This window comes from Tinamus guttatus, unplaced genomic scaffold, assembly GCF_059628265.1.
Source record: "Tinamus guttatus ecotype Peru unplaced genomic scaffold, ASM5962826v1 Tinamus_guttatus_pri_ptg000489l, whole genome shotgun sequence".
In the NCBI taxonomy this organism is placed as follows: Eukaryota; Metazoa; Chordata; class Aves; order Tinamiformes; family Tinamidae; genus Tinamus; species Tinamus guttatus.
Window position 1 is genome coordinate 1,279,434 of NW_028289023.1, and position 21,132 is coordinate 1,300,565.

General features: G+C 40.8%; 1 protein-coding gene across 1 annotated transcript; it reads right to left on the minus strand.

Moving 5' to 3' along the window:
* Positions 1–260: 260 nt before the first annotated feature.
* NAPEPLD (N-acyl phosphatidylethanolamine phospholipase D) lies at positions 261–8,933 on the minus strand. Its single transcript, XM_010211039.2, has 4 exons — positions 8,627–8,933; positions 3,093–3,739; positions 2,003–2,117; positions 261–976 (listed from the first exon to the last, which is right to left on the minus strand). Exons 1-4 carry the CDS (start codon positions 8,909–8,911, stop codon positions 848–850), a joined length of 1,176 nt encoding a protein of 391 aa, XP_010209341.2. The 5' UTR covers positions 8,912–8,933; the 3' UTR covers positions 261–847.
* Between the last annotated feature and the right edge of the window lie 12,199 nt (positions 8,934–21,132).

Below are 21,132 nucleotides of genomic sequence, written 5' to 3' on the forward strand. Positions count from 1 at the left end.
AAAAAAATCGCAGCCCTCTGGCTAAGAGTTCTCACTTAAAAAAAAAAAAAAGAGAACAATAATAGGCTGAGTCAACACAGATACAAGCATCATTAGGGAGGGGTTTTTCCATTTCCATGTACTGCATTTGACAAGAAAATTATTTCAGACACATTAAGGCCTAACTTAAAAATACTGACAAAATAGCAAAAGAATGCAGACACTCTGGCCAGCAGGAGGTTTTATGCATTAATGATGCAATATGAAGTAATCTCTCTCTTTAAAAGGCACATTTCTTTAGGTCATTTTAAAATTCAGCTTTGTGGTTCTCAATAAATGAAATGGAGAAGCAGTCAGTAAAATCATTATTTTACTGTTCTTGTGCTTTACTGGAAGACTTTTCCCCACAAAACATACATGGAAGCTGTCAAGGTACAGGGCATAACTTGAAGATTAATGACCAACAAGTGGGAGAGGACATTTTGAAGATGATTAATTTAAGTCAGCCATTAATTCTAAGAACATGTCCTGCTCTGAGGTTATTATTGCTGTTACAGATAAGCTGGAAATAAAAGTGTTTAAAAGAACAGTATTTATCAGTGAAACACATAAGAGTTGAAAGAGTTATTCCTAGACAATACCTTATGCATTAACCAGTGTTTAGATCAGCTCGTAATTTATAAACAATTTAAGTAGGAAAATTTATCATGAAATCGCTATGCAAGTTTTAATTATGAAACCAACAAACCTAGAATCTAAAAATCCAATCCATTCAAAAATCTACATTGTAAGTACATTAAATTAACATTTGTGGTATCAGTTCCTAGTTCAAATCAAAGGAAGCTTATAAGGAATTGCTAGTGTTTCATTATTCAAACCCGTCATCATTTGTACTTAAGTCTCGTGATTCTCCGTGGTTTAAGACAAAGAAGTCTTCTTTTTTCAAGCCATATCTTTCTAGAGCTTCATTCAGTTTAACTGGAGGATCCAAGTAATACTGAAAAGATAAGAATGATATGAGGAAAAAGACACCACCGCAGCATTTGGAAAAATAAACTAACAAAAAACTCTGTATGATCTGGTCTGTGTTTTAAATATATTTATCAAGAAAGGGGAATATACTTGTCAAAGTGAATAGAAATGTTTGGTTTAAAAAAAAAAAAAAAAAGACTTATTCGGTGTATTTAATTTGATCCCTTACAAAGGGAAGCATGGCCATTACTTATTCCTGGAAGAGTTGTCTTCCAGGAAGGAAAGTGTTGACAGAGCAGTAGGTGGCGCTTTTTTTCATTCTTAAAGCGTGATGAAATCACAAGATCTGTGACTAAAAAGCTTTAATTTCCCCCTTATTTTATAACAAACTCGCTAGGTCTGATTGTTTGAAAAAGTAGTACCATTTCAATATTATCGCTCTGATGTCACTTTATTATATTTGTTACATTTGAAATTTATATCAGTTAAATTTTAGAATAGGCATCGTTATCACACACACAGAATCACAGAATGAGTATGGTTGGAAGGGCCCTTGGGCAATATCATAGTATTCATCTAAGGGTTTTGTGAGCTGATAAATATAGGTCCATCTTAGGTGCTAGTGACATAGCTTAAAAGCATCCTGCATGGAAAATGCTGCACCTAAGTTAAAAGAAAATACAACACAACAAGTGAACACAGCTAACAGCCTAAGAACTGAGTTAAAGCATAAAGTATAACCAATAGTTTTTAAAAAGTCAAAAAAAAAGAAAAAAAACAGCTACCAGACAAAATATTTGAAAGCAGATACAGATATTCCCCTTCCATCACATTTTTAGTCACTCTTAAGGCACCCTTATTTTCCTAAAATTACAGAACCCTACAACCTCCAGATTTGTTAAAGTTACAGAACACTACGACTCCAGATAAGTACTATGAAATCAATCCTGACCCTGGACATGCTCTGTATATTTGTTGTAAGAAGAAAAGAGGCTGGGAACATGATTGTGCACTTGGGAAATGTGAATTCAAACCTACCATTCAAACTCACCTCATTTGCTAAAGCAAAAGTTCCCCAGTGAATTGCTACAGACTTCTTTGCTTGAACATCAATATGGATTCTCACCGCTTCTTCAGGATCCACGTGTTGATATTTCATAAACCACCTACCAAAACACAAGGCAAGTTTTAAGTGTTATCTAAAGAAAGAAGAAACCTTGCACTTCATTTCACTGCTTAGCAGCAAGGGGTCTAAAAATACGCTCACCTCAAATACTGTGGAGTACACATATTTGGACAACACACAGAACCAAAGAAAGCTAGAAAACATCAACATACTGATAAGTAAACACCTTTTTTTCACCAGAGGAGTGAAATAAGTGAGCTGCCATGCTGTATTTTTAATAGTACAAGAACATAATACTTAGTGCCTTGAAGAATTAAGGCTGTAGATTTAAATCCATCTCAGAAATCATTTTGTGCTAGCAGTGTATATGAAAATGTGTGTGTTTCAGAAGATTGCCTAAGTAAACAGTGGTAAAGCAGAGGTAAAAAAACAATAACAACAACAAAAAACTTTGCAATTCTTGAGAAATGCTGCATTTTTATCACAAGGTTGTGATTCCCATTTTGCCTTCCCAGCCTATTCCTGCTGAGTTTCCACCATGGCAGAGCTGTTATCATCCAAAAACCTAGATAGTCCATGATAAGTAGAATACAGATGCCAAGCAAACAGATCTTTAACTCCCTATAAGGGATTCATCTCTTATCTCCAGATAAATTGCAAAAATTGCAAGGGCAGCCTGAGGAATGAAGCAAGAGAAAAGGCACCAAATTATGTTTATCTAGATTCTTTTTTTGTTTGTTTGTTTCATGGAAGTCTACTGATTCATCCCTGCTACATTTAAGAGAAAAAAAAACACACATGCAAAACCACATCACACCACACAGATAGGCAAATACCCTACATATTTCAACTACTTGCCTTTCTCCATTCAGCACTTTTTCATTTCCACTATAAAATATTAAATTCCACTGTAAAACTTTAAGATACAGTTTTTCACTTCTGTCTGTTCTTTTCTGCCATCACTTTATCATTTTATTTATATCTTTTGATCAAACTTAAGAGTTTTTTTCCATACCTTGGCTCATAGGCTCCAATGGGGATGGCTGCAAGATCAAAAGGTCCAAACCTTTTCCCTATCTGTTCAAAAGCAACACAGTAGCCAGTATCTCCTGAGAAGAAAAACCTATTCCACGGTCCCAGGACAGACCAGCTGCCCCAAAGCACCTTGTTGTCATCCGTTGCAGTCCGTTTGCACCAGTGCTGCGAGGGGGTGAAGACAAAAGTGACGGCGTCGCGCCCGGGGACGCAGTTCTCCTCCCACCAGTCCAGCTCGATGACGTTCTCGCAGCCGCAGCGCTGCATCCAGCCCAGCAGCCCCAGGGGCACGAACCAGCGCAGCTCGCTGCCGAAGCGCGCGTTCAAGCTCACCACGCTGCCGTGGTCCAGGTGGTCGTAGTGCGTGTGGCTGATGACGACGGCATCGATTTTGGGCAGCTGCTCCACCGTGCACGGGGGCCCGCGGAAGCGCTTGGGGCCCACCAGCTGCGTGGGGGACGCCCGCTGGCTGAAGATGGGGTCGGTGAGGAAGACGAGTTCATCCATCTCCACCATGAGCGAGGCATGGCCCAGCCATGTCACGCGCATCCCCGTCCCCGTCTTCCCAGCCAGCTCTGGCTTCTGAACGAAGTAAGGTTTTAACACTGGAAGCTCTTTATCGAGTTCCTAGCACACACACACACAAAATAAAGACCACAATACTCATGAGATATCTCAGAATGTACTTGGCTATGCAACAAAAACTTCATACAAGGCAAATCATTCCACTTGTGTTTTGTTTACATTTTTAGGCACGCAGACTTTTTTGGTAGCCCCACCTACTTCCTCTTACTTTTTTGGGTGACATTTTCGCTTCTTTCTCTTGAGAGAACAGAGAGCTCCAGGGTATGATTAGACTAGGGGACCTACTACCAGAGAAATGGAGCTGAAAGCCCTGCAATGAAAGCAAGACATTAACAGTGTACTGGGAAAGGCTCTGGAAAGTGCTGGTGCTTCTTGGCCTGGAAAAGAATATATAGAGACTGTTACTGTAATAAATGCTCCAGTTCAGCTTGGGGAAGTAAATGGTGCCTTCCTCAAGTCCCAGATCTCATTTTTAAGGTGGTTCTTTATACACTTGATTGGCTTCTCAACATGTTTTATCGAACCTACAAGGGAATTAAAACTTTAATTATTACAGAATAAATCACTATACTGATGCCCTTTAATGCTCAGAATGTAACTCACAAATGACATTAACCAACCTAACACCATTCTCCAGGGGAACCAAGTTACCGAGACCTTCCCTGTCTGCCCTCCTGTATCAATGTGAACATTTGGGCGGTCACTGCTCAGCTCTGAAAGGTCAGAGAACCTTCCAGGTTCATCTATTAAACTGGACACCGATCCCAAAGAGGAAACGAGCTGCCTGTCACCCTGGTCACCCGCCAAATCTGACTCTATGCACAGCCCCAGGAGCCCGCCCAGGGGCCACGATCATGGGCATGATCTGCTTAAACTGATCAAGAAACTGTTTGCTCACAAAGCAGAAGGTTTCAGTCTTGAACACAGTTCGGTTGAAATGCATATGCAAAAACTTTTAAAAAAAAATTAAAAAGGTTTTTTTCTTATTTAAAAATAAAAGTCTTCATGGAGTTTCTGACCACCTCTATCTCTGATGACTGAGCCTCTCCTCCCAAATAGTTCCAGGGCTAATCAGGTTATTAAAGGTAATTTAGATTAACAATTAACTTAACAATTAATTGTCATAATGCAATTTATGTCAGTAAGTACTTGTTAAGTCCACTTTTATGGAAAAAAAATATTCTTAAGTAGCTGTTTGGAAAGCTGCATTACAAAATAATCTGAGAACTCTTAAATGTATCCCCTTCCAGTGGCATTTGACAAAGCAAACTTTTTTGTTAAAATTAGCACCACGCAGGATTAATAAGCAATACTAAATGGACTAGGAGCTGCCTAACTGACAGATGTGAACAGCGAGCTCTTAACTGCCACTCAAACATAGGCATTATTAAAGCTTTTACAGGTATGTCACTAACACTGATGTTATTGCATTTTTCTAGTGCTTGATCCAAAGGTAAAATTAATTAGCAAAGCTGGAGTGACTGGCACCCTGCCCCATTTAAAGAAAAGTCTCTGCAAAAGGGCTCAAGGCAAATGGAAGCACAGGGAGCTCCACTGAACACACTGACTCTCTACCAGATTTTACTGGACTTTCAGGTTTGTGATACAGAGGCCTCCGGTTCAAATAAGTGATTCTTCAGTGGACTCAAATCAGAAATGCGGTATTTTCTTGAGCCATTAGAATAAATCACACAGATACACTTCGAAAAAATTAGAAGTTCTTAATGCATGTACTTTAGTGTTTCAAAAGTATGTTAGAAACCAACAAATTACTAGGCTCAATAGGAAGGCAAAATACTTCAGTATTATGGTACTGGAGGTGAGACTAGTTCACCGTGTTCTCAGAAATTCGTGTTTGGCCAAACCCTAAAATAAGAATTTATTTTAACCCAAACCCTTTCAAATAAGGATGCAACTGCTTCATCCACATCCGGTGGACGAGTGAAAAGTCAGCTCTAACCAGTGGCCACAGTTTTACACCAAGCAGTTTCCTGGACAGCACTAGCAGTTGTTGTGAGTTTGCCTGCAGTAAGCAAGCAGCTGCTTGGGTAGAGTCAGGCCCCGCTCTCCTATCCCCCAAAACTGAAGCCACAACTTGCAAGACTCAACATGTCTCCTCAGGACCAACTTTAAGTTGCAGCTGGAAAAGGAGACAGTAGCAAAATAAATTGCCACCTAACAGCTGAGTCAAACAGGAGATTCCATTTACTCACTCATTAAGTCTGAGAAACACTGACCTACGTGGATCCCATCCTTAGCATTAGTCATAAGAAAAGGAGAGGTGCAATTTCAGGCTCTATTTTGAACAAAGTTGAAAACACTTAAGATTCAAAATCTGGACTAAAAGTCTACCTTTTAAAGCATTAAGAACTCATCAGAATATCTCGAACTCAGACACAAGTTTATCAGCAGTACATGTCATAGGAAATTCTTAAAATTTGGACAACAGGATAAACCAACATAACAGACAAAATATATAATCTTACAGAACCTATATTCTGCCTGGGTGCATTGTTTTCTTTGTCAGGCTGACCAGAAGCAAGCAAGGGCTGCAACAGAACTTGGAAATAGGACATTATTGTCAAATCAGCTACCCACAGAAGAAAACATGTCTTATCTTCATCACAGAAATAGTATGAAAGTTATTTGTGCTCTGCTGCTCACTCCCCCTCCACACTCTTCTTTCTTTCCTAATGCAAAGCAAGCAGAAGCACATGACTAGTTTGGGTAAGAACAGCTAAGGAACTTAGGATTTTTGGCGCTTGGTACATACTAAAATACCACTGCATTTTTCAGAAATTAGAACAATCTAAACTCTTCATTCAACACCTAACAATTAAAGACACTACAAAAAAGTCATTAATGAAGCCTGTAAGGAAAGTACAGAAAATCTATGCAACCTGGATAATCACAGAGACTTGCTGTCAAGGCATAATTTAAATGCGCATTGCTTTTAAACAGAGAAATATGCAACCTGAATCATATATACATATATATTTACCTATGTAAAACACTTTGTACAGATAAAATAAACCTCTCCAGGTATCACTGGGCACTCTTAAAGAGGACACTGAAGCAACAGGCTGCTCTCAAGACGTGCTAGAGCTAGCTGGGCCAACAACGCCTCAGTTTTAACTTTACACAAGCCCCAAGTGCTTTACAGGTTGACCTTTGTGTGGAGGAGATGTAGCCAGGAGAAGCATTGAAACGACCAAGTACCCAAGAAGTGCATTTCACTAATCCTCGTTTATTTTTTTTTCTATTTCTGATTTACTTCTCAAAGCTACTACATAATTGCAAGTACTTAATTTGACAATTTCAGATGCAAAGCAACAAATCAGTCCAAAGTCAACCCTAACTGGGTCAGAGAACTTCACAGCCGGTACACCATAGATTTCTTTGTAATCATCCTCTATTGCAGGGATGGGGATCCTGTAAATTAAAGTTCTCCACTGCCACAGAGAGCTGCAGCCTGTAGCACAGCAGAGCCTTTCGGTCTCTAACCAGCTTTCCTGACAAGATACCACTAGCGCTCGCTATCCTCTTGTACATATACAGAATGTGTATGAATGAACAAATGGGCAGTGGCCAAAGGCAGCTGCAACAAGCCAAGGGCTGAATTCTGTATAAATGTGAACAAAGCAGGTTATGCACATTGAAGAGAAAGAGCTTCTAGAGCTAGAGAGCTTGTACACAGACACTGTTATTAACACAAGGTACAGATAATGTCTAAAAGCAGATCGTCAAGTTTTAAATCCCAGGAAGCTGTTAGAAGGAAACCCAAGACTGAAACAGGTTTGTTGTGTCTCATTCTGAAGTCAAATTATTGTAGAACTACTACAACTAAGATTAATTCTTACCTATGTATATTCTTTGTCACAAATACTTAAAGAACTCTGACCGCCATGTGGTAATAAGCAACACTGCTTTCTTGTTGGTAGGGATGACCAAACAGCTTCCTCAGAAGTAATTCACACAACTAAAAATCAAAAACGTACACTCCTCCCTCAATATAATATTATGAGATTTACTGTGCTTACTTCTTGGATGCTTAAAAGCCTTATTAATGCTTACTGGTTCAAAAATGATTTCCCTAGTTGTTCACTCCTCAGCACAGTATTTCTGTAGTTCAGACAAAGCATAAGAAAACATACCCAGAAGTAATCTTAACTGTCAAAACTGCAGCCTTAACAGTCCTAGCACTGCTGGGGTCACAAAGATAAACATGCATGTTTTCCACCATGCATTCCTGCTCAGAAACAAAGTTGTCTTCAGAGTTTTCTCCCCCCACCTTTCTTTTTACGTTTTTATCACCACCTTAATATACAGTATCTGAGAGATATATGAAGTAAAGAACAAGAAACAGTATTTCCCATTAAATTAACACTGCACCTTCAACATTTCAGGAGCGCTCGCTCAGGGGAGCTTTAACAAATGCAATCGCTTGGTTTATGCTGCAGTATGTAGTGAAACAAAGGAATGCAGGGGAGGCCAGGGAAAAAACACTTCCACAAGGAAATGACAGTTATTATTTGGTACATTTTTTTTTTTTCAAAAAAAATGCCCAAAATTTGAAGTGAGGGATGCCAGAGCTATTTTCAGTATGAACACTGGTCAACAATAGGATTCACAGGGCAAGCAAAGCAGCAGCATAATTGAAGTTTATGGTTGAACTAGGAGGCCACTTTTGTAGTTTTCATAAATATAAACTGAGCTGGTTAAATCAAAGGTGGAACTAACAGGACAGAAAAAATAAAAAGATTCAGAAAGGATTAACTCATGCTTTCAAAAGGAGGTAGTATTAAAATTGGTGAAAAACAAAACTAATGAAAGCTTAACAATTACTGCTTAGAAATTCTCCTATTTCATTGATAAGGGTAAAGGGCAAAAGCAAGTGATACCAGGAACCGAAAACATGCAAGTATTTACCTGTTTTGAGCCCGGCACATTGCTGTTATTTTTTTCCGTGAGGGACCACTTCAAAATATTTGGCAAGGTTGGCGATTTCCACGTTGGCCACGGGTTGACAAATTTTCCATCTTTGCCTCTCTTTGATTTAGTTACATCTTCTTCTAATCTGTAGTCCAGCCTGAAGCTCTTCCTGGAGGTCCGGGAGGAATCGCTGCCCCTGGAACCCCGGCCTGAATTCTGACGCTTCCTCACGGCCTCTTTGGGGTACTGGTTGCACCCAGGCTGCTCTTCAGCTGCATTCATATCCGTATCGTTTCGAGAAGAACTAAAATACATTTCCAATTAATCAATCTTTTCTCACATTAAGATCAACATTCATAAGCCTGAATGTTCTCACAGACACTAGAAACAAACCTGCCCTCCTCGTTTTTTTGTGATCTAATGTATTTTTCCTCAACAAATGCGCTTTTAAAACAGTTGCTATTATTCAAAAGACTTCAAAAAAAACATGCCTTGGCAAGTAGACATGAGATCTCTTTGTAGTTCAGGCAAAATTTTTCTCCCTGGTATGCACAGCTTCAGATGCTAACACTATTATCTACCAAGACGAGGGGGAAGGGATCCTTAATTTCCATTTTGGAAGGATACTAAGTCCCTCCTGAAGCTTCTGACATTCAGGGCCTGACATAAAATGAAACCTGTCCAAGAAGCCCTGGAACTACCTGGTCCTTAGGGATTTGCCTGTAGAGTGACTTTGTTCTCTAACAAAGGCAGCAGCCTCACGTCGCATTAATAACATATTGCTTCGACCTACGAGACGCACCAACGCACGCAGACACATGCACAAAACCCCGACCACAGCAGGCATTTAGTCATCCCTCCTACTGTGCCCAAAACAAAAGCAGGGCTTATTCTACTAACAAGTAGGCTAACTGTTTAAAGGTAAGTTTAATACAAATTGAACTAACTACTACTAACTACTGAAATGGCACACAAATCAGAGATGTCTCAAATAAACAAAGGCTGCATTATCTGCTCTTAATTCTATTTTGAACTGCAAGAAAAAAAATACTGAGAAAAGCTGATTTCTCTAAAGTCACAATATAGAGACATTTCTTAGAAAACGTGGACTTCAGTAGTTGGAGTCTCCCACTCCAAACAGCACATACACACACTTTGTAGAGTTTGGTAACGAGTCCTACAATCTCATTATAGCCAGAGTAGAAAAACCAACAAAAAAATGTATTTAACAAGTTTCTGAAGCCATTTGGTCAAAGCTAAATGCTTCAGCTTCTGTATTTATTTTCAACATTTCAGCATCTTGCCAGCATTTAACAACAACAACAAAAAAAAGGGTTGGTATTTTTAAAAGTGCTCAACTTCCTGGCCCTGAGGAGCCCTTTCTGATTAAGAAGTAGATGCTGACCAGTGCAAGCAGACACTTTGTTTAGACATTGTTCAGATACAGGAAGAGCTTTTAATTAGAAAAGGTGAAGTTACCGCTGTGGAAGACTCTCCACCACATGTTTTAGACCACCTACCTTTTCACTAACTCACTCACCTGAGTGATGTATCCATATGGGAAACACAGGGCCTCTATACCAAACTGAGTCCACCCAAAGAGCATTTCCAGAGAACAGAATTCCATACAGCCCTCTAGCCCTCAGTAGTGTCCTTAGAAATTATTATTTTTAAAACAAGATATTTTTTGAAGTAGTTGATTGTGCAGAGGAACACACTTATGAACTTATGTCCCTCATAAGTTCATAGTTACAGCAAAAAAATAAAATAAAGGCCATATTACGGATAAGAATTTAACCCACAGATAAAGTGCTATCAAATAGAACAAAAAAAGCTTTTACTAGATGGTTTACCTTGAAATGCAAAGCCCTTTCCTGCTACTTAAGTAACAACGGATTGCTGGGCAACAATATCATAATGTTAACCATAAAAACATGACTTGTTCAAAAAAATCTGCACAGTTAATCAAAATAACCATTATTCTGCCACATGGCAGAGATAAAATATTAACACATCAAAATCAACTCTGGTAAAGGAGCATCAATCAGCGTTTAGCAGATGCTGCTGACACTGTTTTTTCAGCAGGAAAATTCTCAGTTGTAGTATTATTTAAATGTAATTTTGTTGTAATATAGTTTAGCTACAGCTTACTGAGGCCAGTCTGTTTATGTGCCTTCTCTTTCACTATACTATCCCCTAATTCCATCATAATTTTTTTTTGTAATTCCTGATACTGCTAAGCTTTTTCTCTATTCCATATTTAAAGGAATCAGCCTCCAAAAGAATGGCCACCCAACTTGCTTTATGAGCCTTTAAAGCAACATAAGTGAAAACCAAAAGAATGAGCACAAAAAGGCAGATGAAATACCAAAAAAGTAATAAATATTCTGTTATTTTAACTCAAAAGTTTTATGAGCATTCCTCAAAGAGTATTTTCAATGCCAAGACAGTTTATTAACTTAGCAAAGCATGCAGACACAGCATAACACACCTACCCTTCTAGAAAGCATCATGAAAACAAATCACTAAAGTTTAATCAGATAGGTGCTTAATTCCAGGAAGTTTTCTCTTAGCATTTCAGATGCCTGATTTTTAAATATCTAAACTACTCTAATTATTGCTCCTACAGGCATTTTATATTAGAGACAAAAGTGCCTCAGGTTTTATTTTTAAGTTTCTTTTTATCTATTCGTGCACCTCTAAATATGAGTGAATTTGGCTTTTGCTTTAATTTTTTATATAAATCTTGTTCCGAAAGTATAAAACTCAGAGGGAAGCAGGGAGCAACTGCTGATTAAACAAGGGCAATGCCAAGGCATTTAAGGCACTGCAGGTATCTGTCTGCCAACATATTTTCCACATGATGCACATACATTACTTTCATCAGTATCCTATTGACATCTGAAGGGGAGAAAAAAGACCTCAATACTCAGAATACTTGAGATGCCCTCACATGCAGAGGAAAGGGATACATTTATAAACAATTAACTGATGAGGCAAATTCTTGCTGACCTGTACTTTCCTTTACAGTACCCAATTTGCCTCTTCACTTTGGTTTCATTTCAGCTGGCAAAATACATCCAAGAGCATTTCGGGAATACAGGACAAAAAAAAAAGCTCATCTTTCTTTGGAAAAAGTGGCAGACAATCAATTCTAGGAAGCCAGTGAGGTTATTAGCTTAAAATGAAACCGAACCAGCTATTAATCTAAAATATTATTATTCTCTTGCACAGGAAAGCTTTTACATACAAGTAGATTTGGCAGCTGTATTTTGAAGAGCATAAAACATCCAATCAGGAAGGAGTGGATCATTCATCCAGCTTTCTTGAGTTCTTCCCAAAGGAAAATAATAGCTTGGCACTTGAAAAATAAAGCTGAGCCAAACTGTGAGCGACGAGACACTGAAGTCAGACTGGACGTGGACTTCGCTCACTCGGAGGGGAGGAAGGGAAAGAGGGGCTGCGCTCTCAGCGCATATTTGTTATTGCAATAAGGTTCCATACGAAAACTTTTGGTTTTTTTTTTTTCAGTTTTAACCCAACAGAGGAAGATTACCATTCTATTTATGAGCATTACACTGCTTTCTTAGCGCAACAAGATGGAAAACATCCTTGGAGTAAGGCGGCTCACCCACAAGGTGGGCAAGGGGGTTGCCAGCACCTGTACGAGACGCTCGGGCAGCTCCATCCACCTCCGTGCTCAGAGACGCTCCACTCTTCCTCCAGGGAAGGAAAAGCCCTGAGGAGCCAGGGCTGCTGAATGAGACTTTATGTAGCCTGGCCAAAACCGCCGGTGCCAGGAAGCACCGCAGGCAGGAGGGAAGAACAACATTATTTGATAAACGGGACGAAGCCGAACAGGAATCGAGATGCAAAGCTCACGAAACTGGTTTTCCAGCACCAAATGCTAAGGGGCCCCTACTAACTCACAAAGCAAAAGAGAAACTGGAGGTTGGCCATTGGAAACTCATGTCTTCTGGCATGGCAAGTAAGTTTAGACCTAGAAAATAAGCATAGGCTTTGGAGCAGTCAGTCATTTGTTTTAGCATTGCTTATATGACTGAAAACTTGGATTCACAAAGATATATTTTGGCTTTAAGCCTTTTGTTTGTTTAGGAAAACCATTAAAAGTTTAGTGAAAAAGTATTAAAACATTTAACATCTGTTTCAAAGGAAGCTTGAAAACAGCATATATAAATTAAAAATTACAAGTGTTAGTTTTTTTTTCCTTTCAAAATGTTGATTTTAAACACTGCAGAGCTTCAAATGCCAAGCTATTTTATTTTATTTAAGTGCAACAATACAAAAACTATTGAATTAGTCTTCATATTTTCTCCCAGGGCCCTCTAACATCCACTACTCCATACCTGAAATGGATAAAATTCTCCCTACTAAGCATACAGCCATGCACAGACACGCCACTACCTGCAAAGTCTGACAGAACAAATATATCCTTCTTTTTCTACACAGAAGCATATTGCTCATTTGGCAAATTCATAAACTGAAAGTTTTAGAAAGGATTATACTGAAAATCTGGTCTAATATAACCCAACTACCTGCACAGGGCATCCATCTGCCCTTGCAAACCTTCCAGAGCTTTCAAAAGATTCTTATTTCTTCTCTGCTTTTGAAGAAACAAAATTGTTTTTAGTTGCTAGGTCTGTATGCAGACTGCACTGAGGGCTGGGCAGCACCACACATCAACTAAGAGCTAACTTAAGAAGACGGTGAACGCTAAAAAGTTAGACAAAATAGCTCTAAAAAGAAAGGTATTTGCAAACACTAGGGGGCTTACAAGTCTTTTTTTTTTTTTTTTAAAAAGCCTCCTACATACTTAACAAATCGCGGCCAACTAAATTTTGGCTGTGGTTTTATTATTCCTTCGGATCTGAAATTGTCTGCATTAATTAATGAACAGTTTGAGCCTGGAAAATTCTGACTGCATTTAAACTTTTCTTGTGAAGTACTTCAGGCTGTTCAAACCAGCTAGGATTGTGGATTTTCCGGACACACTTGGTATTTCACACAAAGAAGATTTCTCAAGCTTGGAACCAACTAATCTATAAATACTTTTATTCCAATCAAAAGCAGCATTCTAGAAGAAACATCGCAAAAAGTTTCAAACGGTTTTAACGCCCGGCTAGGGGTTGTGTGTCATGCACTGGTCTAAGGAGAATATTTTCAAAACATCTGCAATCCTGCATCCTAGCATGGTTGTCCTCCAGTCTTGGACGCAACAATTTTACAGCACATCTACTGCTTGCCAGCTTGTTCTTCTCCATTCCTGCAGACCTGTAAGCATCCAGACTTCGCAGTAATTGTATGTGCTAACAGAATTAAAGATGAGTAACTGAGCTGGTATCACAGAGTGAAGCAGCTCTCTCTTTAGATGACCTCTTAAACACGGCAAAGGATTCATCCTAATTGTATCCAGTTTGAGAACCAACAATAAAACAAAGCCAAGTTTTATTCAGACATAATACAGATTGGGATTTCAGTTACAAACAAAAAAAATCAAGGAGTATATCTAACATCAGAAGACCATGGCTGCACACTTCATGGCAGCACTGTTACTTAAGCAGTCCCCACCACCCTCACTCACCAGCTTGCCCAAACTAACATTTACACCCACGTGGTGAATCAGACCACAAATTTGATCTAAGTGATCTAGATGGTTACTTCTGACCAACCCAACTCCTGGAAAGGGGCTTATTTTTCCCCTGGTTTGCTGGGCAGATATGCAATGCTTTATACCAACAGTCTGGACACAGACGGGGAAGGGCAAGAACAGGACTGAAATATTTTGTTTATATACAATATAAACATATGCAATATGTTTATATACAATATAAACAAAAGTTGTTTATGCCAACAGTGTAACTCATAAGATTTGCCCCCCATCTACAATTCTTCAGTGCAGCTCAGTTACATCTGCCACAGAGACAGGAAAAGTTCAAAGGCTTGACTTGGCCCTAAAGCATTTTACACATATTCCCTACCCAAAGCTGCACATTCAGCAGTGGTGCTGCTTAAACTCCCTGGCTGCCTTCTCCTCATGTCCAAAAGTGAGCTTCATATTATAACCAAGAAGTTTGATAGCTAGGTGCCCAAAAGGCAGCCCACTCCCACTGCTGGACATCCCAACCCTACTTTCCTGACATTCACTACGGGAGCTAAGCGAACACAAAGTTATCCATAATGTTTAGCAGCTCATATCAGCTACACGGTTTTGGATCCAAATGCAAACATTCTTTAGAGTCACGTCCACCAGCAGGTCCTGAAGTCAACTGTTCCTCAATGCGGCCTTAAACCTGTCAGCTGCAGCGTGAGCTGCAGTAGGAGGCCTCCTCCTGGGAGCAGGACACAGAGGTCTTCCTCTCACCTCCAGGCACCCCACCAGCTGCCTCTCTCTGCCCAGTAGATCACTTCTATACTTCCCAGACCCACTTGGGACTCATTACACAAGATACCTGGTACATACGTATTTTCTGTATCTTAAGATCTCAGTTATGCTACTAGCCATCTACAGGGACCATTTGCAGAGATAACAGAGCTAGTAGCCAGTTTCCTTTATCCATTCATGTCTGCTAAAGCAAGCTACCTCCTTCTCTCCCCTTTTACTGCAGCCTTGAGTCAAGGCATCCCCAAACATATGCACATTATATGTAAAAGATTGGCCTAGACTATGGTTATGATGGAGTTTAACTGGCAGCATTCCTGTTTAGCGACAGAAGGAAAGCATGAGCCAGTCCCCCCTCTGCCCTCTCCCAAGAGAAGCAACTCAGTATCACCACCAAGGCACAGGGAAGATGTTGGAACGCAGCAGCTCCTGCACCGGCACCGCTGCTCAGGCTGGCAACACACAGAGGCAGGGTTTGTGCACTGCAGCTGGGTTAGGACATGCAAGACAGTAATTGGATGAAGAATAAAAAAAAAAAAAAAACAACGCAAGCAATACTTAGAATGGACCCAATAACAGAGGGCAGAGCCTGCACACAGCTGAGCACAGGTAACCCTTGGTCTGCAACAGCAGCAGCAATCTCCCTGGACGGCCCTTCACCCTTGTAAAACGTTACTATAAAAGTCTCCTAGAAGAGCAAACATGAACCTCTTCCAACCCCACAACAGGATCTGGATCCCAACTCACTGCACCAGCTCTTCTCCTGTGTTTATGTAGATGAGCAGTTTATTAATTTCAGCTGCTCTATTGGTGTGTATGCAACTAATGACAGGTACGAACCTTTCCAACATGGGACTTGCTGCTAGAACAAGCAAACAAAGGGGTTTTGCATTTATAAACATAATTTAACCACCTCCTTGTGTTAACAAACTGTGTGCTTTATTTCTAGTATTTCAAGTTATTATCTGATTTTGTACTTCTTAGCACAGGTCTTCATAAATAAAAGAAAGTTTTAAAATACTACAAGCTTGGACTCTTTGCTGAGGGTATTAAAGGTTTCCAATCTTACATATCTTAAATATAACTTATAAATAACACTACAAAGGAACCAAACCTCTACTTGAGCACACTGTAGTAGAAATAGGATTTGTTTTGCAGCATGCTTTCGTAGAGGAAAGATAAGAACTATCCTCTTATTCGAAGATAAGAACTGTTTTAGTAAAAGGATGCAGGAATCATGTTAAAAAATTGATCCATAAGCTCCAAAGAGCAAAGCAGGATGTGAAGCAGCACATTCCTATTTAACTCTGCCATTTTTACACCTGCAACTCTGCAGTTGCTATCTGCAGCTCATATTACTGAGCCTTTTAATTTTCTGCTTCCTTTTCTTTCTGTGCCAGGAAGGAACAAACTCCTATGCAAACTTTCTCTAAAGCCACACTAGCAATAATCTTTTTAAACCCTATAAAACCTCAGCTATGCAGGAAGTGCAACAACTCCCAGGCACTAAACTAGCTTTTATTTTTAAGTTATTATACATGACCATGCAATTTTTGTTCATATATATATATAAATGCCAGTTTAGTTCATTCCCTCTGGAGTTCAAAGTCCAAGCACATAGGACCCAAAGTCATTCCCCTGCAGTTTCAAAATATTTCCCTAAATTCTTTATCTACTTCACACTTAGATTTCAATATATGCCCCACTTCTGCTTGTCCAAGCAGCACACACTTTCTCTCTAGATATGTGCACACTCTTCAATATTTATAGAATCATTTATAACATACAACCTCAATTATATTGAAATCCAGGTAATTACTTCCCAATTAAATTTTCTTTAAGAAAAGGAAAAAAAATAATTTCCTTAAGTTATATTTTGTGGAATGTAACTGTTCCAAGACTCTTTCACAGAAGTTAATCTAGAAGCAGCTCAATCTTACCAAATGCTCAGGTTTAACATCCTCAAACCTTGATGCTGTAAGGCCAGGAGGCACAGCAGATACAGCAGCCTTTAAGCTCTAAAAAGAACACAGCAATTGAAAGAAATCACTAGTGAAAGAACTTCAGACTAAGCCAAATGGAACTGAAAACATTGCAACACATTTACATTTTTCCCAACGACCCTTTTTGCTGAAAACAACCAGCCTCTGTCCTCATAATTTTAACTTATGTCTCATCATATATTCTAAATGAAATACAAAGCACTGTGATTACTAGTCAACAAGAGTAACGATTTTAAAGTTGTTTTTTTTTCTTCCTTACGGAGGAGTCGAGGCACATTTCCAACGCTATGTGTGAGCCATCCACTAATTTTCAAGGCGCTGTTCCAAATATGTAGGTGTTTTCAGAAGACAGAGTGTTTCATCTAAACAAACCCTAAATAAATAAATAAATAAATAAAACACAAACAACTTGCTGTTGCCTCAATCTTTTTTATCAGAAGCAGCTAAACCTCACTGAATCCTTCTCTCAAAAAACAGTACGCAGCATGCAAAATTTCAGCCTAAGAGACCTAAATCATTTCCAAACGTTACAAGCAACAAAAATGAAACCTTATAATAAACCTTACCCACAGACAATACCACCAGCTCCAGCTGTGAAAATAGGTCTTATGTAACAAAAATCAGTCGATATAACCCGCATTCTGCTGCTCCTTACCGCTTGGCTTTTCCTCACGCACCACTTGATCAAGCCTTATTTTTTACAAGAGGGACAAGCGGCAGCAAAGCCTCTCTCCAGCATCACTTGGCAGTGCCCGAGCCTCCGCAGAGCAGCTTTGTCAGGTTTATCTGTTTGGCTTTAGCTGTACGCTATTCAAACCCAAATCATCCCGTCTTTATGCAGCTGTCACATAACAAATGTATCACACACAACCAATAAATAATCTTGACACTTCCTTCCTAGATTTTCTAAGGAAATCCAAACCAAGTGCAACATATGGTTCAAAAAAAAATCCTTTTTACCCGAAGCCTCTGGATGCACTTGGGACATGATGGTCAAGTGACTTTCTGTGGTCCTGCTCTGAGCACATTAAAAGTATGTCCCCAAATACAGTGTTAGCCAGCCTACAAGCTACATACTTACAGCACGTGACTGCAAAGAACTAAAGTAAGACCAGGAATGGATTTATAAACGTGACCAAAACCCAAAAGTAACTAAATAAAGTCACAGCAGGTGCTATACAGAGGGGCACTTAATAGTAAGGCAGCATTAGCATTTCCCTAATCCCAAACCAAACAATTGCTTGCCCATTTGCAGCACGGTAAAGAAATGTGCAGTTAATTTCTGATTTGAGAAACAACAGCTTTTTTTTCGGTCTCAGACTTGAGCAGGCTGCAGGAATTTTTATCAGAAGGATTTCTGCTGAGGCAACTCCTCAGATCTAGTTAGTTTATACAAATGAAGACAGTAATAATAATGGATTGCTTCCTTTCAAAAGGCGGCAGACGTCTTTTGATTTAGACCAAGCAGAAGCTCAATTAGCTGGTATTTATGTTGGAACAATTTTACTTTCATCCCTCACCCTCCTCCTCTCCCGAACGCTTTCTCCCACTTGTCCTTGCTATCATAGCAAATAAATCAGACTGGGCTTTCCAGTCTTCTTGTGTTCAAAGTTATCATTATCTGTTTTAGGTATCGCAATTTCAGATTATCTCATAGATTTCTGAAGCAACTGTTGCAATAACTCTTGCACTACTAAGATAAAATCTTCTTTCATCTGTGAGTTATTATTATAATTACAAAACAGTTTTATTTACTTTTATTTACTGAACTTACCATTATTTACTGGATTAGAAAAGAGACCACTTTCAAGAATCGTTTGCCAGAAAACAGAGAAGTGATCAGTACTAATCCATTTTTTCCATCAATACCTTTAACTCTTCATGTCATTTTGGCCAGCATCGTTTGAAAAACAAAACACGTGCACAAGCAGCACCTCCCTGCCAACACTGAATCAGTCACTACAAAAAGGCAAACTGAAAGCTTGCTTCCTAAGTGCTATTTAGCAAATAAAGATTAAGGAATACTCCTCCCAAGAAAAATAAAAATAACTTAAAAAAAAAAAAAGGAAAGCCCTGGTTTCTGCTGGAATAGCCACCACCGGGCCCTGGTCGGGTCACCGCGGGGCGCTCGGGTTGTTGGACTGAGGCGATGACATTCCTGCGCTGGGCGCTCGCCTGGCGGCACAACGCGCGGGCGGCATCGTCTGCATCACTTCTTCAACACCATTCTCAAAAGCGACAAAAGCACGAAGTGTATTAAAAATAAAGGAGATTATATAATGCGCTTCTTTCCCAGGAATACTGCAGCATATTTTACTGTTTAAAGAAAGCATCGCCACTGAGTGGAAGAAGAGCCCGAAAGAGAAAGTCACACTTTTTTTCTTTTTTTTCTCTCTAATCACTGCGGAAGGCGCCACCAAATCCCAACTTTTCGGGCTCGCGGTGGTGGCTGCCACAGCCCGCCCCGGGCGCCCGGGCGGCAGGTGCCTCCGCGCCCCGCCGCGCAGCCCCCCGCTCACCCTGCGAGCTGCTGCGGCGGCGCCTCGTCCTCCTCCTCCTCCATGGTGCCGCCGCGGACGGGACGGCCCTTCAGCGGCGCCTTCGCCCCAGCGGGGCGGCCAGCGGCGGAGCAGAGCGCGGGCAGCGCCGGGCAGTAGCTCCACAGCGCCCTGCTCCGCACCATGGCGCGGCGCGGGCTCGGGGCTGCCCCCGCCCGGCCGCTGCCCGCCGCGCCGGGCACAAGATGGCGGCGGGAGGCCGCGGCCCGGCGCCCTGAGGCGGCCGCGGAGCTGCCGAGCGAGCGGGGCTGAGGGAGCCGGCACGCGGAAGAGCGGTTCTCCGCCAAATGAATGTATTTTTAATTCTTGCACGCTTAAACGTGCAATCGCAAAGAGTAAGTGCAGGGCAGCGGTGCAAGCTCTGAGGCTGCGTATACACGTGTTGCACCTCAAAGTTCAGCAGCTGATAGCCACCTCAGCAGAGTCGAAGTCCGCAGTTCGCAGGCTGAGCAACAAAGGTCCTGCAAGATGGGAGACGCAAGCTTGGCCTTGAACTGTCACACCATGGCTCTCCTCCCTGCGCAAGGAAAGGGAGGGTGATGGCGCCAGGGGCGATGGCGCCAGCTCCTTGTGCAGGGAAATGAGACTCTCTGCGGATGAGCACATTTGCTGAACTGTGTCAAGGGAAAACCCCAGCTTCCCTTCTTCCGACTCTGCCGTTTCCTGGCCACTTCCTCTTCCATTAGTGTGTCCAAAACTCAGCTGGCTGCTTGGTACCTTAGACTTTTAGCCACCCTTTATTAAACACAAACCCATACCGACTGAAGCTATTCTTGCTGTTACTTACTGCACTTGGGCTGCTTGTCCCACAGGCCCTGCGATGCCTCCCTGTGGGCAGGCCGCCTCGGTGTGGAAGCAGCTTGTGGCCTATAAACACCCCGTCTTGGAGTCTCTCCTTTAGCAAATATGTTTTGTCCATGCTGCAAATATAGATGTGCATAGTTGGAGCCCACAGTAAAGACAGCTGGTGTCTGTGTATTGTGCAGTTTGCAATTTGCCAAGGAAATGGTATCCTTTTATGGTATCTCAACAGTGAGGGATTACCTGGCTGTTGAAATGCTTCATTTTTGGCATTGCTAGAGGTCTGTGCCTTGCACCTATCACTAGCCTGCAATGTCAGTCTGCATAACAAGAAAAAAATCCTAGTTCTCATGTGCCTTTTGGCAGAATGGGAATTTTAAGCCGGTTTCCTGTTTCAATATTCATACAAGCCAGCGAAGATTTCATTCCAGTCCTGCTGCTCTGGCAGGTTTTGAGCTTTCTATGTCTTGTGTACACAAATTCACTTAAACCCAGGATTAGCCCCCCTGGGCCATGTGTGCTCTAACATTGTGTAAACCCAGAGCAGATCCGTCTGACTCTTACCACGGGCAAGTTAATGTGCTTAGAGGACTGATGTTCAGATGCTGCAGGAGCTGGAGGCAAAAGTAGGGAACAGATGGGAAGGTACCAACCATCTGTGCATGAAGTAAGAGTTTTGCTTGACACATAGCCCTAAGAAAGGGAGTTTTAGTAGTATTATTTTTTCCAGCAGCATGCATT

Coding starts and splice junctions, on each gene's coding strand:
- NAPEPLD (XM_010211039.2), bottom strand. CDS start 8,911: ATGAATGCAGCTGAAGAGCAGCCTGGGTGCAACCAGTACCCCAAAGAG. Junction 2,118..3,092: donor ATTGGAGCCTATGAGCCAAG/GTATGGAAAAAA, acceptor GTGTTTTGGTAG/GTGGTTTATGAAATATCAAC. Junction 977..2,002: donor CTTTTGCTTTAGCAAATGAG/GTGAGTTTGAAT, acceptor TTATCTTTTCAG/TATTACTTGGATCCTCCAGT.